This window comes from Lineus longissimus, chromosome 13 (assembly GCF_910592395.1).
Source record: "Lineus longissimus chromosome 13, tnLinLong1.2, whole genome shotgun sequence".
Classification (NCBI taxonomy): domain Eukaryota; kingdom Metazoa; phylum Nemertea; class Pilidiophora; order Heteronemertea; family Lineidae; genus Lineus; species Lineus longissimus.
Window position 1 is genome coordinate 7,372,553 of NC_088320.1, and position 19,668 is coordinate 7,392,220.

The following is a 19,668-nucleotide window of genomic DNA, read 5'->3' on the forward strand; positions in this document are numbered from 1 at the left end:
GCCTGTCCAGGAATTTTGATGAGAAATGCAGTTCACGCTCCCTCTTCCTTCAGTTCCTTGATTCGCCGGCCCTCTTATACCATCATCTTATACCATTGTGAATATTATCATGAGGTAAACCCCTTCACCCGAACTTTTCAAGCTGAACTACACACTGATTCCAGGTGTTCGAGCATTCCAGAGAATGGTTTGACAAGTCGGCGGCTTGAATTCCCCAGGGTACATTGAGGCCAACAACTATTTTGGTTGACCTCGATTCCATACCCTTTTTCAAAATGGTCATTCAAACCATAAAATCAGCTACAAACATTCTTTCTTGAAGGGACAACTTTGGCATGAGACAGGCTGTTTTTCATGCAAAATAGCTTCAAGTAGGACCTTGACTTCTCAAGGAACTGAGAGAATTATTGGCATACAGATACATGTAATTGCCCGACGATCGAAGATCACGGGAATGAAGCAATGGCTACTATCTCTCCAGGTGATGCATTCACCGCTTTCAACGACTCCTGATCATCTGATATTATAGTGTGAGCATCGTCTGATATCATTGAGTAAAGTTTGCACCATCCGTCAGAAGCATAGACGAAACTCAGACACAAGTGGTGTTGCACGCAGCGTATCGCACAGCTTACACCGGTCTGCCCCGAGTGTGTTTCGTACAAAACTGCACTGAAGGTGGTCCTGCTTGAAATTTCGAAGACCGCATTACATGTTCTGACTGAAACAAATAAAGACGATATATTACATGTATAAGGCATTGCTAGTAGGGAGGTTGAGAACAGCAACTTATTATCAAATATGCGTAAATGCATACGGATAAAATTACATAGAAAGATAACAAATTTTGTGTACATTTCAATCCGTATACGTATAAGGTTCCATGATAAGTTTACTGATGAAGGAGAAGAATAACAAACATACTGCGGTAAAAAGCCGTCCCTTCCTTTAAGGGTTTCAACCTTCAAACTCCATATTGGTAAGGAAAAATTTCCCAAAATCACATATTCTTTTCGGTAGACATATTTCATATGCCCGAAACAACAACCTGTGCAATGGGGAAATTGTCTACAATATAATACACTTTACTGCATTACAATATATATTTCTTAGTTTCCTCCTTGCTAGAAGATTACAAAACAACAAGGTATATTTACAACAGGGACGAGTGGCCAAATGTTGGCCAAAACCTCGGCTCTGCCTCCGTTTTGGTCTACATTTAAGCTCCATCCTCGCCGTTTCGGTGAGACAACCAATACCTCCAGCTCAGTATCAATTCCGTAATTATAATGAGCACAGTGACTCTTTATAAATATCACAGGCTGGTTTACTCACCTGCCCTCAATGTCAACACATGTGCCATCAAAGCTTCCCATCTTCCTTTTCGATGCAAACGTCTGTCCACCCTGTTTCCCATCTCCTTAAGTACTTCGTCAGAGACGTCCTTAGCCAGGATAATTTCGCCCTTCGCCGCTTCATCATACGAACTAAATGCTATTCCAACTTCCGCCCCTGTTTTCGAATGAACTCCAAGCACTTGACCCTTTTTAACCTATAAATGAAGTAAAACACAACTATAGCCGGCTTTAGAAGTACATTGTTAATGGTCTGATTCCCACAAAGTGTTTTTTATTGAATCTAACGTTTGGACCCACCGCAAACATTGAATAGCGGTTAGCCAAACATTTTGATTAATTTTAATGACCAAATGAAAAACACACGCCTAAATTTATTGCTGATTTAATACGATAATTGTGATTGGGATTGGGCCGGGGAGGGAATAGTGGAGGAGGTTCATGACGCTTGAAAAAACTTGGAATTGTTTGGGCCTGGTGCACTTTGTCGATGATTTCACAAAGACAACAGCTGCAATTTTTCTGAAATTGAGATCGCAGCGCCATCTGGGTTCTACTACCGATGTCTACTTACACACCAATAGCATTCCGCGACGTTACTATTTATAGCTCACAAGGTCATTTGAATAAGATATTGATGACGTTTTAGTCACGTGACAGTCGGACATCGACACTTATTTCTACGCAATTGAGCTTATTTCAATGTCAATTATCTTTGACCCTGCATTGTTTTTAGCATGAATGATACCATAGAGTCAGAGAGAGAAATATTCAGAACAATTATGTAGTATTTCCAACACTCGGACATGTGCCAGATTGAATCTAACTGCCCTAGTTAGAAAGCCTGAATCCATTACGAAACCGCATGTTTGTCCGACATTGCCTGTAATTCAGCGATGGGGAAATAGAGGGCAGCAGCTGCAGTGACCTCATTATCGCGGAATGCTTTTATCGTGGTGATATTCAAAGCAAGTCCTTTACCGTCTATTCATGCATTTCGTGCCATTATACGCTTTCGTATGTAATGCACAGAGTCATTCAAACCTTATGGAATCTTTGAGTGGAGTTTTCTCAAAATGAAAAATTTGCTGATTGCAGTCACTTTGTGAAATCACTAACTCGTACTTTTGGATTCACAGTTGGCCTGCCCTGGCTATTTCTTTACCTTGGTACGTTTCTTATTTCAGGATAATAATGAATATTACAAACACATGGTAAGAAAGGGGACATAAAAAGTAAAACAGTGCTTACGTGCTATGCTCAATGCAGTTTTAAAGTTAACAATGCTTTATGTATTAACCAAAAAGAACAAAGTGGAAACTGGTAAATACCGTGGCACACATTTATATATTTTGAATAGAATATGGAGTAAATTTTTAATTGAGAAGTGCAGAATATACAATGTTCTTTTCTTCTTATATCTAGTTTCGAATGCTTAAGGCTGGGGTTCAGTTCTGACGTAATCATTGTGCACTTACTTACCCTGAGCCCATCCTTCATGATTATAGTGTGATTCCCGGTTTTTGCGACAGTGACCGAGGTCTTCAAGACCACGTGAAACTGGTTCGTCGGGGTCTCCTCCTCGAGAACGTCAAGAAAGAAACTCCCTCCTGACTGCTGGCTATAGAATGTCCAACCCAGAAGAAAGCCGTCCTGCTTTACAGCATAGGTAGGGCTCAGAAATACAATCATATTGCGGCCATGTGTCGAGGTCTCAAAGCTCAAATCTTGCCTTGTCTTTCCATAATGCGAAAGTTTATTACACGATTCTGACTCTGCCCTAGCATAAGATAGGGACGAAATACCTAGATAAAGTGCAAGAGGAAGAAGAGAGTAGAACTGCATGGTGGTAATCGACTTTGTGCCCTGACTCAGCTCATGCGAATTCGATGTGGTGATTGCTGTAGTGAGGCAATTAAGACAGGATGCACCTTAGGTATAATTTATTTGGTTGACAGCTAGATTGTAGCACGAAGCTGCCAACAACCCGAAACATGAGAAATGTTAAGTCAGTGATTGCTGATAATCATATTGGCTTTTCATTTGCGTTAATACATCATTACCCAATTAGCTACAAAGACGTATGGATGCAGTCACTTTGCAAATTATAAGAGCGTAATTCAGTGGGAAGACAAAGACACGGAAATTGCACGTTGGGGCATTCGTTTTACCAAAGGACAACTGCAATGAGCAGGTACATGTGATATGCATTTAAACATTCTAGAGCCAATTCAAAGCTGCCAGCACTAATATCTTAAAGGAGTACTATGTTCGCTTAATGTTTGCATTATGACAGCGCTCTACTCTTTTTTAGACTGAACAAACAACAGTCATCATTGATTAACATATAAAATAGAAAACACATCGGTTTGTCCTAAATCTTCCGAAGTCGCCAGCTCGAGATTTCTCAGGAACGCCTTAACTATTCAGCCCCGTGGTATAGTTTTTTATATCATGTCGTCAGGACACCGCGAATGATCGGACGAGAGTAGCACTATCTGTGTATACTTTTAACAGAAATATCTTACAAGCACTACAATATTGATCTAAACTCATTCATATCGCATAAATCATCAAGATGTTATAATTATTTCTCCTGGAAATAATCACGGAACTCGAAGGTGACTAATTTGCATCATATACTTATGTCATGCTTACAGAAAAATGCACACCAATTTGTCTTCCAAAGCGAGCATGGACAAAGTTTGTGCATCCACTGCGTACGTATACTGATGAGCAACTCGGGGGTCAATTTAACTCAAACTTTAGTGGAGGAAGTCACACGGTTGATGTCACCAGATAGGTACAGACATGACAGAATAGGTTGTCAAATTTACCAATTAGCGCAATCTTGTCTTCTTTTCTTGTGATGCACGGAAATTTCCTTAAACAACTACATGTATCCAGGGTGGCCTGGCGTTAAGCTTGAAGTCCGTCTAAGTTGTTTTTCAGATTGATATCACAGTGGGTAAAGGTATTAGTTTACCTTTGCAACACAATAGAAACAAGGCCCTCCCATTGCAGTGTTGGAGGGGTAGAATCGGATAGAAATAATAAATGCAGGCCTTACGCCCCTCAAAATCAACGAATCTTTTGTATGTTTCTTTTTTGTCGCCATTTCCTCTCCAGGTAAGCACGTATTTTTCTTAGGCAAACCGATACCTTTAACAAGTGGATACTTGCCTTCCTTCTTGTCACTAAACTGTAATAGTGTGATGTTACACAGTCCATGGGCAGTTCAATTACATGAGTTTGTTCTTTGTTTTCAAGAGAACAGCCGCCCAGGTTTTAAACAGGCATTCACTTCATTTTGAAGGAGTTCTGATTGCTTTAGGAATTCACCAAGTTTTAGCAAAAAATGGTGGTACATATGGTCAGCCATAAAACCACTACTAGGCCACCGTGATCGATATCGTCGTGTATACTGCGTCAGGGATTGCGGATAATTGTCATTCTGACGATTTTTATATGATCATAAGTGCTCATAATTATTGTGGCAAATGTTCTGATTCGCGATATTTATCACTGATTGATGCGGGTTTGTTATTGTAAACTTATTATATCACGAGTGATTCACTCGTGATATACAATTAATTGCAAAAGTCCGTCGTCATTGATTATCTTCACACAGGACGCAGTTGGCCTTCTTCATATAAGCTACTTACATTTAGTAGACGTGAGTGACTTAATGGATACTTCATGGTGATTGAACGCAGTGGGATACCAGATACAAACATGAAGGTATGTAACGCCCGTAACAAATAATCGAAAGAATGTTAAAGGGGATAGTGGGGTGCGTTGAGGACTGCGGAAAACAGAAGCCGAGAACCTGATGAGAACCCGCTGCCACCATGTGAAAGCCGTTCACCCTGTTTTGAAACTACATCAAGGCACACTAGATACTACTAGAGTTTTTGATTATTGAAAATAAAGGTTTTTGTGCTTTTTATTTTGGAGTGCAGTAAGATTAGCTCAATGAATAAGATACTCAGGAATGAAAAGTGTAGAGTGTTGATGCTTTGGTTAATAGTCAGTTTTCAGACTTTGCCTAAAACTTGTAAAAAAACATACAGTATTTTGTCCTCGCGTGAGATTGTTTTACTGTTAATGGCCACTATTGTATAGTTCATTCGTAATAAGATGTTCTGTCCGCATCGTTTTGGGGTCTGGAGTGGAGACTGCTGGTCGGACTTCTTCCGTTTGGAGTCCAAGAACAACAAGAACCAAACTTCAAATTAGATATTTACCTTTTAGTAATATTTGTGCACATTGGTGTAGTTCATTGGATTAATTCATTTTCCGTTCTATAAGGGTTTTTTTTTGGAAAAAGCTGGTGAAATCTTCAGGTTACTAATTTTTCGTGTCCACCTACACATGTGGTAAGTATGAATAAGAAATAACCAGAAATAAAATATCACCCATCCAGGTGACCTCCAAAATTACCATTTGTCTTCGCTGAAGAAACTTTTATTTTTGCACTGACAATCCTTTACCCTAAAAATCCTGATTGATTTTGATCGAGCCCCAGATTAAAAACCAAACATTCTTGAATAAAATCCGACCAGTAGTTCGTGCTCCAGAGCTCCAATGTTATCCTTTTCGCGAATTTTGCGACGTTGTCATTCTCGCCAAAATATTCTGTAACCAACACATCTTGCTTAAGGAATTGATACCTCACTGGAGGTATTGGTTGTCTCACCCAAACCGCGGGGTGGAGCTAAAATGTACACCAAAATCGAGGCAGAACCGAGGTCTAAACAACGAAAAATGTGGTTTTAAATGCTTTTTGACAGCTTCCACATTTTGCACCAACCCAAGCGGTTACGCCTAATTCAAAACGAGGCTTCATTTGCTCATAGTGCATTTACACTCTAAAGTGCGGTTCGTTCTAAATCCAGGTAGTTAAGAATTATCAGCCATAATTCTACGTAATTTTTGCCATGTTTTCACAGAGGCATCTATCATAATTGTTCATGATCAACTCAAATTGCCCTCTTGAACGACTTTGGCCTAATTAATACCCGTACTTGTGTGGCAACTTACCCACATTGGTTTCAGGCGCTCTGCAACTTGGTGATGCACAACTTGGTGGCAGAACTTGTCTTCCTTCTAGGCATATAATCAGGGTCTTCAACGTTGGTGTGTTCCTTGTTTCGTGTCTGGGTCTGTTCTGCCCTCTCCCTTGGAAGGGGCTATGTACATGACATAACAGCAGGCCAGAGCCAACCCAACACACAATAGCTTCCATATATAACAAAAGCCAAGAAGGGTTAGATTTCCCTCACAAGATCTGGGCACAATAACCAGGGTTGAGACTCAACTTATATGTGATATAAGACTAGGCCCCTGTTACTAATAAACTATAAACTAATACTCTACGTTCAAAACTATAAGATCTCAATACTCTAAATGTTGCATTACGAGACTCCCACACTTGTGTGCCATATAATCATAAAGGATAATTACTCGACACAGTTAGAGGCGAGTATTACAACAACACACTAAAAGCCTATTTCAAAATAAACAACATACCCGGTATTATTTTATTATATTGTCCTTAACTGGCAAATATATACTGTCATGAATATGTCAATCGTTTGGCAGTCGCGAAGAATATGTACCGCGAAGATTTTCTGTATACTACAGCAGAGCATGCTCCGCACAAAACAGTGAACTCTTCACTGTCTCCATTTTCCGCTTACACAGTAGACAGTTCACAGTTGGCCAGATGCTTTCGCCGTCTATTATCCGCTTCTTGAACTAACAATGAGTGGGCTTGCCCTTTTTAGCCACCAATAATTACTAAAGCTTTTAAAGCTGCCAACGCATTTTTCTGGGGCAATTTGGAAAAGAATTTTCGCAATAAAATTAAGTTTCGATGTGTTGATTTTCCAGTATGATATTGACTATTAAGAACAATTTAGTTCGGTGGGGCACACACACACACGCTCACAGATTATTCATTAAACGTCAAACAGTTTTAACAAACTCTACTCCACTAATTTCCATTAGTTTGTTTTTTTGGTTATCAACAATTTATGTTTTTCCCCCGTTGTTTTTTTTTTAATTTTAGACGTTGATTTCCTGTATAACTGTGAAATATTGACCTCCTCTCCACTCTTTCGCGGCATCGCCTACCCATTCCCCAAGCGTCAAAATAGGTAACTGAGGCCACCTATTAAGTCACTCTGCAAAATTTAAATGGTATAGTCTAATAAAAAGCGTCACGACCAGACACCTGGGAAGTGTCGCCGACAACAACCTGAGAAGTGTGCTTCCGCGCGTTACGTCAGACTTGTTGGATTAATGATCAAGCTTCATTATACGTTGCCTAGCCTATATTGAAATTTTCTCACGTGATTGACCCCTGAGTTGACGCCCGTCATGGGCTGTTCAGTTCTGTAATTGTTATTAGGAAGAATTGTCCCAGTTATTGGTACTTCCCCCCAAAATCTCAAACCGGTTCTAAACATGAAATTACCTGACTTTCACTGCCTATGAGTCATTGCCATGCGAGACAAAAAGTTACCAGATTGTGACTTAAGGCTGGGAATGATAGGACCGCGACCCATGAGCACTGTCAAACTTTATAATGTGAGACAAAAAGTTACCAGATTGTGACTCGTGGCTGGGAATGATGGGACCCCGACCCATGATCACTGCCAAACTTTATAATGTGAGACAAAAAGTTACCAGATTGTGACTCGCGGCTGGGAATGATAGGACCCCGACACATGATCACTGCCAAACTTCATACGTGAGACAAAAAGTTACCAGATTGTGACTCGTGGCTGGGAATGATGGGACCCCGACCCCTGATCACTGCCAAACTTCATACGTGAGACAAAAAGTTACCAGATTGTGACTCGCGGCTGAGAATGATAGGACCCCGACCCATGATCACTGCCAAACTTTATAATGTGAGACAAAAAGTTACCAGATTGTGACTCGTGGCTGGGAATGATGGGACCCCGACCCATGATCACTGCCAAACTTCATACGTGAGACAAAAAGTTACCAGATTGTGACTCGTGGCTGGGAATGATAGGACCCCGACCCCTGATCACTGCCAAACTTCATACGTGAGACAAAAAGTTACCAGATTGTGACTCGCGGCTGGGAATGATAAGACCCCGACCCATGATCACTGCCAAACTTTATAATGTTAGACAAAAAGTTACCAGATTGTGACTCGTGGCTGGGAAGGATGGGACCCCGACCCATGATCACTGCCAAACTTTATAATGTGAGACAAAAAGTTACCAGATTGTGACTCGTGGCTGGGAATGATGGGACCCCGACCCCTGATCACTGCCAAACTTCATACGTGAGACAAAAAGTTACCAGATTGTGACTCGCGGCTGAGAATGATAGGACCCCGACCCATGATCACTGCCAAACTTTATAATGTGAGACAAAAAGTTACCAGATTGTGACTCGTGGCTGGGAATGATGGGACCCCGACCCATGATCACTGCCAAACTTCATACGTGAGACAAAAAGTTACCAGATTGTGACTCGTGGCTGGGAATGATAGGACCCCGACCCATGATCACTGCCAAACTTCATACGTGAGACAAAAAGTTACCAGATTGTGACTCGCGGCTGGGAATGATAAGACCGCGACCCATGATCACTGCCAAACTTTATAATGTGAGACAAAAAGTTACCTGATTGTGACTCGTGGCTGGGAAGGATGGGACCCCGACCCATGATCACTGCCAAACTTTATAATGTGAGACAAAAAGTTACCAGATTGTGACTCGTGGCTGGGAATGATGGGACCCCGACCCATGATCACTGCAAAACTTCATACGTGAGACAAAAAGTTACCAGATTGTGACTCGCGGCTGAGAATGATAGGACCCCGACCCATGATCACTGCCAAACTTTATAACGTGAGACAAAAAGTTACCAGATTGTGACTCGTGGCTGGGAATGATGGGACCCCGACCCATGATCACTGCCAAACTTCATACGTGAGACAAAAAGTTACCAGATTGTGACTCGTGGCTGGGAATGATAGGACCCCGACCCCTGATCACTGCCAAACTTCATACGTGAGACAAAAAGTTACCAGATTGTGACTCGCGGCTGGGAATGATAAGACCCCGACCCATGATCACTGCCAAACTTTATAATGTGAGACAAAAAGTTACCAGATTGTGACTCGTGGCTGGGAATGATGGGACCCCGACCCATGATCACTGCCAAACTTCATACGTGAGACAAAAAGTTACCAGATTGTGACTCGTGGTTGGGAATGATAGGACCCCGACCCCTGATCACTGCCAAACTTCATACGTGAGACAAAAAGTTACCAGATTGTGACTCGCGGCTGGGAATGATAAGACCCCGACCCATGATCACTGCCAAACTATATAATGTGAGACAAAAAGTTACCAGATTGTGACTCGTGGCTGGGAAGGATGGGACCCCGACCCATGATCACTGCCAAACTTTATAATGTGAGACAAAAAGTTACCAGATTGTGACTCGTGGCTGGGAATGATGGGACCCCGACCCCTGATCACTGCCAAACTTCATACGTGAGACAAAAAGTTACCAGATTGTGACTCGCGGCTGAGAATGATAGGACCCCGACCCATGATCACTGCCAAACTTTATAATGTGAGACAAAAAGTTACCAGATTGTGACTCGTGGCTGGGAATGATGGGACCCCGACCCATGATCACTGCCAAACTTCATACGTGAGACAAAAAGTTACCAGATTGTGACTCGTGGCTGGGAATGATAGGACTACGACCCCTGATCACTGCCAAACTTCATACGTGAGACAAAAAGTTACCAGATTGTGACTCGCGGCTGGGAATGATAAGACCCCGACCCATGATCACTGCCAAACTTTATAATGTGAGACAAAAAATTACCAGATTGTGACTCGTGGCTGGGAAGGATGGGACCCCGACCCATCATCACTGCCAAACTTTATAATGTGAGACAAAAAGTTACCAGATTGTGACTCGTGGCTGGGAATGATGGGACCCCGACCCCTGATCACTGCCAAACTTCATACGTGAGACAAAAAGTTACCAGATTGTGACTCGCGGCGGAGAATGATAGGACCCCGACCCATGATCACTGCCAAACTTTATAATGTGAGACAAAAAGTTACCAGATTGTGACTCGTGGCTGGGAATGATGGGACCCCGACCCATGATCACTGCCAAACTTCATACGTGAGACAAAAAGTTACCAGATTGTGACTCGTGGCTGGAAATGATGGGACCCCGACCCATGATCACTGCCAAACTTCATACGTGAGACAAAAAGTTACCAGATTGTGACTCGTGGCTGGGAATGATAGGACCCCGACCCCTGATCACTGCCAAACTTCATACGTGAGACAAAAAGTTACCAGATTGTGACTCGCGGCTGGGAATGATAAGACCCCGACCCATGATCACTGCCAAACTTTATAATGTGAGACAAAAAGTTACCAGATTGTGACTCGTGGCTGGGAAGGATGGGACCCCGACCCATGATCACTGCCAAACTTTATAATGTGAGACAAAAAGTTACCAGATTGTGACTCGTGGCTGGGAATGATGGGACCCCGACCCATGATCACTGCCAAACTTTATGATGTGAGACAAAAAGTAACCAGATTGTGACTCGTGATTGGGAATGATGGGACCCCTAGCCATGATCGCTGCCAAACTTCATAATGTGAGACAAAAAGTTACCAGATTGTGACTCGTGGCTGGGAATGATGGGACCCCTACCCATGATCACTGTCAAACTTTATAATGTGAGACAAAAAGTTACCAGATTGTGACTCGTGGCTGGGAATGATGGGACCCCGACCCATTATCACTGACAAACTTAATAATGTGAGACAAAAAGTTACCAGATTGTGACTCGTGGCTGGGAATGATGGGACCCCGACCCATGATCACTGACAAACTTAATAATGTGAGACAAAAAGTAACCTGATTGTGACTCGTGGCTGGGAAGGATGGGACCCCGACCCATGATCACTGCCAAACTTTATAATGTGAGACAAAAAGTTACCAGATTGTGACTCGTGGCTGGGAATGATGGGACCCCGACCCCTGATCACTGCCAAACTTCATACGTGAGACAAAAAGTTACCAGATTGTGACTCGCGGCTGAGAATGATAGGACCCCGACCCATGATCACTGCCAAACTTTATAATGTGAGACAAAAAGTTACCAGATTGTGACTCGTGGCTGGGAATGATGGGACCCCGACCCATGATCACTGCCAAACTTCATACGTGAGACAAAAAGTTACCAGATTGTGACTCGTGGCTGGGAATGATAGGACCCCGACCCATGATCACTGCCAAACTTCATACGTGAGACAAAAAGTAACCAGATTGTGACTCGCGGCTGGGAATGATAAGACCGCGACCCATGATCACTGCCAAACTTTATAATGTGAGACAAAAAGTTACCTGATTGTGACTCGTGGCTGGGAAGGATGGGACCCCGACCCATGATCACTGCCAAACTTTATAATGTGAGACAAAAAGTTACCAGATTGTGACTCGTGGCTGGGAATGATGGGACCCCGACCCCTGATCACTGCCAAACTTCATACGTGAGACAAAAAGTTACCAGATTGTGACTCGCGGCTGAGAATGATAGGACCCCGACCCATGATCACTGCCAAACTTTATAATGTGAGACAAAAAGTTACCAGATTGTGACTCGTGGCTGGGAATGATGGGACCCCGACCCATGATCACTGCCAAACTTCATACGTGAGACAAAAAGTTACCAGATTGTGACTCGTGGCTGGGAATGATAGGACCACGACCCCTGATCACTGCCAAACTTCATACGTGAGACAAAAAGTTACCAGATTGTGACTCGCGGCTGGGAATGATAAGACCCCGACCCATGATCACTGCCAAACTTTATAATGTGAGACAAAAAGTTACCAGATTGTGACTCGTGGCTGGGAAGGATGGGACCCCGACCCATCATCACTGCCAAACTTTATAATGTGAGACAAAAAGTTACCAGATTGTGACTCGTGGCTGGGAATGATGGGACCCCGACCCCTGATCACTGCCAAACTTCATACGTGAGACAAAAAGTTACCAGATTGTGACTCGCGGCTGAGAATGATAGGACCCCGACCCATGATCACTGCCAAACTTTATAATGTGAGACAAAAAGTTACCAGATTGTGACTCGTGGCTGGGAATGATGGGACCCCGACCCATGATCACTGCCAAACTTCATACGTGAGACAAAAAGTTACCAGATTGTGACTCGTGGCTGGGAATGATAGGACCCCGACCCCTGATCACTGCCAAACTTCATACGTGAGACAAAAAGTTACCAGATTGTGACTCGCGGCTGGGAATGATAAGACCCCGACCCATGATCACTGCCAAACTTTATAATGTGAGACAAAAAGTTACCAGATTGTGACTCGTGGCTGGGAAGGATGGGACCCCGACCCATGATCACTGCCAAACTTTATAATGTGAGACAAAAAGTTACCAGATTGTGACTCGTGGCTGGGAATGATGGGACCCCGACCCATGATCACTGCCAAACTTTATAATGTGAGACAAAAAGTTACCAGATTGTGACTCGTGGCTGGGAAGGATGGGACCCCGACCCATGATCACTGCCAAACTTTATAATGTGAGACAAAAAGTTACCAGATTGTGACTCGTGGCTGGGAATGATGGGACCCCGACCCATGATCACTGCCAAACTTTATGATGTGAGACAAAAAGTAACCAGATTGTGACTCGTGGTTGGGAATGATGGGACCCCTACCCATGATCGCTGCCAAACTTCATAATGTGAGACAAAAAGTTACCAGATTGTGACTCGTGGCTGGGAATGATGGGACCCCTACCCATGATCACTGTCAAACTTTATAATGTGAGACAAAAAGTTACCAGATTGTGACTCGTGGCTGGGAATGATGGGACCCCGACCCATGATCACTGACAAACTTAATAATGTGAGACAAAAAGTAACCTGATTGTGACTCGTGGCTGGGAATGATGGGACCCCGACCCATGATCACTGCCAAACTTTATAATGTGAGACAAAAAGTTACCTGATTGTGACTCGTGGCTGGGAATGATGGGACCCCGACCCATGATCACTGCCAAACTTCATACGTGAGACAAAAAGTTACCAGATTGTGACTCGTGGCTGGGAATGATGGGACCCCGACCCATGATCACTGCCAAACTTTATAATGTGAGACAAAAAGTTACCAGATTGTGACTCGTGGCTGGGAAGGATGGGACCCCGACCCATGATCACTGCCAAACTTTATAATGTGAGACAAAAAGTTACCAGATTGTGACTCGTGGCTGGGAATGATGGGACCCCGACCCATGATCACTGTCAAACTTTATAATGTGAGACAAAAAGTTACCAGATTGTGACTCGTGGCTGGGAATGATGGGACCCCGACCCATGATCACTGACAAACTTTATAATGTGAGACAAAAAGTAACCTGATTGTGACTCGTGGCTGGGAATGATGGGACCCCGACCCATGATCACTGCCAAACTTTATAATGTGAGACAAAAAGTTATCTGATTGTGACTCGTGGCTGGGAATGATGGGACCCCGACCCATGATCACTGCCAAACTTTATAATGTGAGACAAAAAGTTACCAGATTGTGACTCGTGGCTGGGAATGATGGGACCCCGACCCATGATCACTGCCAAACTTCATACGTGAGACAAAAAGTTACCAGATTGTGACTCGTGGCTGGGAATGATGGGACCCCGACCCATGATCACTGCCAAACTTTATAGTGTGAGACAAAAAGTTACCTGATTGTGACTCGTGGCTGGGAATGATGGGACCCCGGCCCGACCCATGATTACTGCCAAACTTTATAATGTGAGACAAAAAGTTACCAGATTGTGACTCGTGGCTGGGAATGATAGGACCCCGACCCATGATCACTGCCAAACTTCGTACGTGAGACAAAAAGTTACCAGATTGTGACTCTTGGCGAGGGGGCAGAGCAATCGAATTCGACGGTCTGGTGTCTTGCTGTTTGTTGTCTATAGGCCTACCCACAGGCCAGTATATCGGCATAGGCTAAAGAATCAACACTCAAGTAGGCCTAAGAAGTATAAAAGAGTCAAAATTTCAAATTCAAATTGATTTATTGATTGATTATCTATTCGGCTACAGTCAAAAACTATATATATAGTACAAATTAAAAACACGTGGTCATTCAACAATATTCCAGAATATTCAATAGTATTCTTCGTTGCGCAGAGAATGGGTGCGCAAAAGCAAACACACAGTAGAATGTTCACTGTTTAATGCGATATCGACAACAGTGAAATGCTCTACTGTTGTATAGTAGAGAGTACGTTGCCTACAGTGCGTAGGTGCTACAATTGTCCCAGAGCTACGCCCCTCTACTTTACCTTGCGTTTGCTGGGTTTTTTTCCAGGTGAATGGACATGTACGTTGCTGTCTCCATATCACACTCGTATGGCTTGTCGTGTCAGTATGCACCATTGAGTCACAAGGCCTGCCAAAGACAACCCCCAGAAAGACAAGCTGCAACCCACAGCTCAACCCGTGGACGCAAACACGGAGTTATGCGGTCTGCTCTGCGTCTTCCTTGGCCGATAGTATCTCTACCCTTAGAACACTTGATGACGAAATTGAGGAAGTTAAAATAACATGTACCTGCTTGGATTACGGTGTCTCAGAATGCGCTCCTGAAAACCTGACTGAACATTCCTTTCCGTATGTTTCAAATATTACAGGGCTTACAATAAGCAACTGTAACATTGTTGATATTGCTCCGGGGGCTTTTAGGTCTCTTCCCAACTTGCTGAAGCTCACGCTCGACCAAGCTAACATCGGGGTTCTTCCCAAACAAGCATTCCGTGGACTTGGGAATCTAAGGACACTGGGACTGGTCGCAAGCGGAATTGAATCTATCACGCCAGGCGCTTTTACCGGACTTCCTAACCTCTCGGAGCTTTCGATCAAGTCAAACAACTTTTCGGTATTAATGAAGAAAACCTTTGAAGGACTAAGCAATTTGACATATCTTGGTCTTAGCAATAATCACATCGAAACAGTAAAGCGAGGTGCATTCCAAGGCTTAGATAATCTTACGCGCCTTTGGCTGCAGGGTGCTAATATGAAGGTCTTAACGGAGAGGTCGTTTGAAGGACTTGAAAATATTGATGCACTAAACTTGGTTAAGTGTGGGATTGAATATATCACTCCAGGCACCTTCATCGGACTTGTTAAACTCCAAAAACTTTTGATTGATTCAAACAACATTACAGTGTTAGCGAAGGGAACATTTAAAGGACTTGGAAATCTAAAGCAACTTTTTCCGTACAATAATCGCATCACATCACTTAAACGAGGTGCATTCATAGGTCTAGATAAGCTCAGGAACCTTTGGATGCCAGGGAATAATGTGAAGGTCCTAACGGTAGGTTCGTTTGAAGGACTTAAAAGTCTCACCAAACTCACCTTAGATAACAATACGATTGAATCGATCACCCCAGGTGCCTTTATCGGACTTGCTAACCTTCAACTGCTTACAATCAATGATAACAACATGACAGTGTTGACGAATGGAACATTTGACGGACTAGGTAATCTGAAACATCTTCATCTTTTCAATACTTCCATAACAACACTAAGGCAAGGTGCATTCTTAGGCCTAGGTAATGTCACATCCATTTCACTGATAAAGAATAAGCTGAAGGTTTTACCGAAATGGTCATTTGTAGGTGTCGACAACCTCAAGCTTCTTGACCTCAGCATAAACAACATCCGAGCGATGGAGAATGGGACATTTCATGGTCTTGGGAATGTATTAGAGTTAGATCTCCATAGCAACGAAATCAATGGTCTAACGAAGGGTACATTTGAGGGTCTTTATAACTTAGAAAGTCTTTACCTCAACTGGAACAAGATCTCAGAACTGAGGCCGGGTGTATTCATAGGCGGCCTAAGGAAGCTGAAGAACCTTCTGATGAGGTATAATGCGCTGAACGTCTTAGTGGAAGGTTCGTTTGACGGTTTAGACAACCTTAGATTTCTTGATGTCAGCGAGTGTAACATCAAGATGATAGAGAAGGGTTCATTCCGTGGACTTGGGAAGCTGTCAAAGTTATACATGGGTGAAAACAAAATCACGACACTTACGGAGGGTACATTTAAGGGGATACCTAATTTAGAAAATCTTTTGCTCCAGCAGAACAACATTACAGCAATGAGGCAAGGTGTATTCATGGGCCTTGCTAAACTCACAAGCCTTACGATGGCATCCAATTCCATAAATGTCCTACCGGAAGGTTTGTTTGATGGTCTCCATAATCTAGGATGGCTTAAACTCAGCGAAAACGACATCCAGATAATAGAGAAAGGGTCATTCCGCGATCTTGGGATGGTGGCAAAGTTATATTTGAACGGTAACCAAATCACAAGTCTCGCGGAGGGTTCGTTTGTTGGTCTTAGCACTCTCAAAATTCTTGACCTCCGCGAGAGCAACGTCCGTACAATCGAAAAGGGGACATTCCTAGGTCTTCGAAAGCTAAAATATTTATATCTGAAGGGAAATCAAATCACAGTTCTCGCAGAGGATATGTTTGTTGGCATTGGCAACCTTCAACACCTTGACCTGACAGAGAGCAACATCCGGGTCATAGAGAAAGGGGCATTCCGAGGTCTTAGAAAGCTGCCACGCTTAGATTTGACCAGAAACAAGATAACATCACTGACAAAGGATACATTTAAGGGGCTGTTTAACTTAAATTCACTCATTCTCCGCTTGAATAACATTACAGAACTAAGGCAAGGTACATTCAGGGGACTCGCGGCCCTCAAATTTCTTTACCTCGACAATAACAGGATCACGGCTGTTGCGGAAGATGCGTTTTGGGGATTGACTGAAGTGAACGATATTGACATCTCTTCGAATAAAATTGCCACTCTGGCAAGTGAAACGTTCACAAGACTAGATAATCTTGAAAACGTCATATTGTTAGAGAATCCTTTCCACTGCAACTGTGCTTTACAAGGAATAACTTCATGGTTTCGCGCAAACAGAGATCTGATGGTACACGCCAGTCGCTTGAAGTGTGCCGCACCGTCTGAGATGCTGGGAAAGAAAGTACTGAAGTTTCATCCGTCTGTGTTTGGATGCAGTCCACGGACAGTGTCACCACAGTCGGTACCAAGGGCAACAGAGCAGCAGCCTGCAAAAGAATCGCCCTCGCTGCAAATTTACAAAACAAGGAGTTCACCATTTACGCCAAGTAGCTCGATTATTCCACCTGACAGCATCACGCAATATGTCTACTATGCAGCCATTGCTGTTTCTTCAGTTGTCATATTTTCCGTCTTCGTCGCTTTGGCGATCCTAATTCGGGGATGCAAGGGAAAACAGTTAACATCGGGTGCTGGTGCCAGAACATCTGAATCCGTTTGGAAAATCTGATAAGGAAAATTGCTCCTCCAGGGCTCCTGTGCGAAAACTACTCGGCCGATATCTTCCAAGCTTGAAGTTTCTTGTATCTTATTTCGGGACCCAAGATCGAGAATTTTTACATGTTAGAAACCATGGTTACGAACTAATTTTTTGTATGTTTTCATTTAGTACTTTCACGTAGTGCATTGATTTTGACATTTTCTCCTCTGTACTGCTTATTTCTGGATGATGTATGATGAAAGCTTAAGATCTTTATTCATGTACATGTATACAATCATGTATCTCCGAATTGGAAAAAATCAGCCCCGTTTTCACGCAGCAGCCCATTTACCCCAAGGACACTACACTGCCGCAGTTTTCTTGTTTCGGCCCGACCTTATAATAGTACTATACTGTTACAATAACTTTAGATCATGCATTCTGTGTTCTGTAATGTACACACATCATGCACATGGTAATCCATTTCATTTTATCATTTTACGACATGTTGTACTTGCTTCATCGAGAAATAGCATTCCGCGAATATGACGTCACTGCAGCTGCTGCCCTCTATTTCCCCATCGCTGAATTACAGGCAATGTCGGACAAAATGCGATTTCGTAATGGATTCAGTCTTTCTAACTTGGGCAGTTAGATTCAATCTGGCACATGTCCGAGTGTTGGAAATACTACATAATTGTTCTGAATATTTCTCTCTCTGACTCTATGGTATCATTCATGCTAAAAACAATGCAGGGTCAAAGATAATTTACTTTGGAATAAGCTCAAATGCGTAGAAACAAGTGTCGATGTCCGCCTGTCACGTGACTAAAACGTCATCAATATCTTATGTAAATGATCTTGTGAGCTATAAATAGTAACTTCGCGGCATGCTATTGCTTGAACAGGATGAAAATCTATCAAAACCATCATTATCACCGTGTTTGTACAATGTATTTACTGCATATGTATTTGTCTTATTTCTCTTGTTAGCTGCTGACCATATTTTTAGTTTATTATCTTCTGTATCTCAAGTTAAGGGCCAATAATACTCTGCTTCGGCCCTTTTCTTGGTCAATAAAGATGCTAAACCTTATTCAATAATGTTATCTGGTGTATGTTTAATTTGTCGCTGGCTAAGATGAATCGGGATGAATTATGACAAAGGCCTACCTCTTGCCTGCTCCGACATACCCCATACAAACATGCAGACGGCCGCTTGTTGCTACTATTGGCTTGCAACTCCTGTTCTAATTTTCAAATCGTTGCTGACGCATCCGTGGTATTCCCTGCGTTATAGATGCTGACCATCGCACCAAATATCCTGGTCTTGGGTCGGCCAAACGAACTCCAAGCATCCCAAAGTCACGTTCTTGATATGTTCTACTTACAAAATGACGGGCATCAAGCCGTAAGCGCTCACGGGACAATATAGCGCGATAGAGGCACCAGATGCTGTCACTCTTTAGTGATGACAATGTTTAAAGAGTTTGGTTGTGTATGCCTAAACGCAATGACCCAACGCGCCGCGTAGCGGCAAAATAGCGAAGCTGGCGAAATATTAATAATGGGTCACCGTGATATCATTATGGACTTATAGCGCGATTATGGGGTTGTAACTATTTTGCTGTATAATTGTCACGAGGAAAGAAAAGCACGCGACCTAACGCCAACCTATTTATGTAAAGTTATAATCAGTAGGTATATAGTTCATGAAATGTTAATAAATAATCATTCCTTATCGTCTTTTGAGAGCATTTTTAATTGTAAAAAGTATATGCCTACGTCACAGAGTCTCTGCAAAGTAGTCTCTTGCAGCCAGGCCTTCTTCACTTATTAGTCTGGCGCAAGCCAGGCGTTCATTGTAC

At 42.9% G+C, this 19,668-nt stretch overlaps 2 protein-coding genes across 2 annotated transcripts; one reads left to right on the forward strand and one right to left on the reverse strand.

Moving 5' to 3' along the window:
• Positions 1-350: 350 nt before the first annotated feature.
• Positions 351-3,211, reverse strand: LOC135498459 (uncharacterized). The gene is made up of 3 exons (XM_064788725.1): positions 2,838-3,211; positions 1,336-1,552; positions 351-721 (listed from the first exon to the last, which is right to left on the reverse strand). Exons 1-3 carry the CDS (start codon positions 3,198-3,200, stop codon positions 447-449), a joined length of 855 nt encoding a protein of 284 aa, XP_064644795.1. The 5' UTR covers positions 3,201-3,211; the 3' UTR covers positions 351-446.
• Positions 3,212-4,963: 1,752 nt separating this feature from the next.
• LOC135497980 (insulin-like growth factor-binding protein complex acid labile subunit) lies at positions 4,964-19,492 on the forward strand. The gene is made up of 2 exons (XM_064788084.1): positions 4,964-5,096; positions 14,807-19,492. The coding sequence occupies exons 1-2, from the start codon at positions 5,055-5,057 to the stop codon at positions 17,828-17,830; spliced, it is 3,066 nt and encodes a 1,021-aa protein (XP_064644154.1). The 5' UTR covers positions 4,964-5,054; the 3' UTR covers positions 17,831-19,492.
• Positions 19,493-19,668: the final 176 nt, after the last annotated feature.

Bases quoted from the DNA above. Each gene is read 5' to 3' on its own strand.
- LOC135497980 (XM_064788084.1), top strand. From the start codon at position 5,055: ATGGTGATTGAACGCAGTGGGATACCAGATACAAACATGAAG. The intron at 5,097-14,806 runs GTATGTAACGCC...GTTTTTTTCCAG, and splicing joins TACCAGATACAAACATGAAG to GTGAATGGACATGTACGTTG.
- LOC135498459 (XM_064788725.1), bottom strand. From the start codon at position 3,200: ATGCAGTTCTACTCTCTTCTTCCTCTTGCACTTTATCTAGGTATTTCG. The intron at 1,553-2,837 runs GTAAGTAAGTGC...CTTCATTTATAG, and splicing joins TCATGAAGGATGGGCTCAGG to GTTAAAAAGGGTCAAGTGCT. The intron at 722-1,335 runs GTGAGTAAACCA...TATTTGTTTCAG, and splicing joins TGTGTTGACATTGAGGGCAG to TCAGAACATGTAATGCGGTC.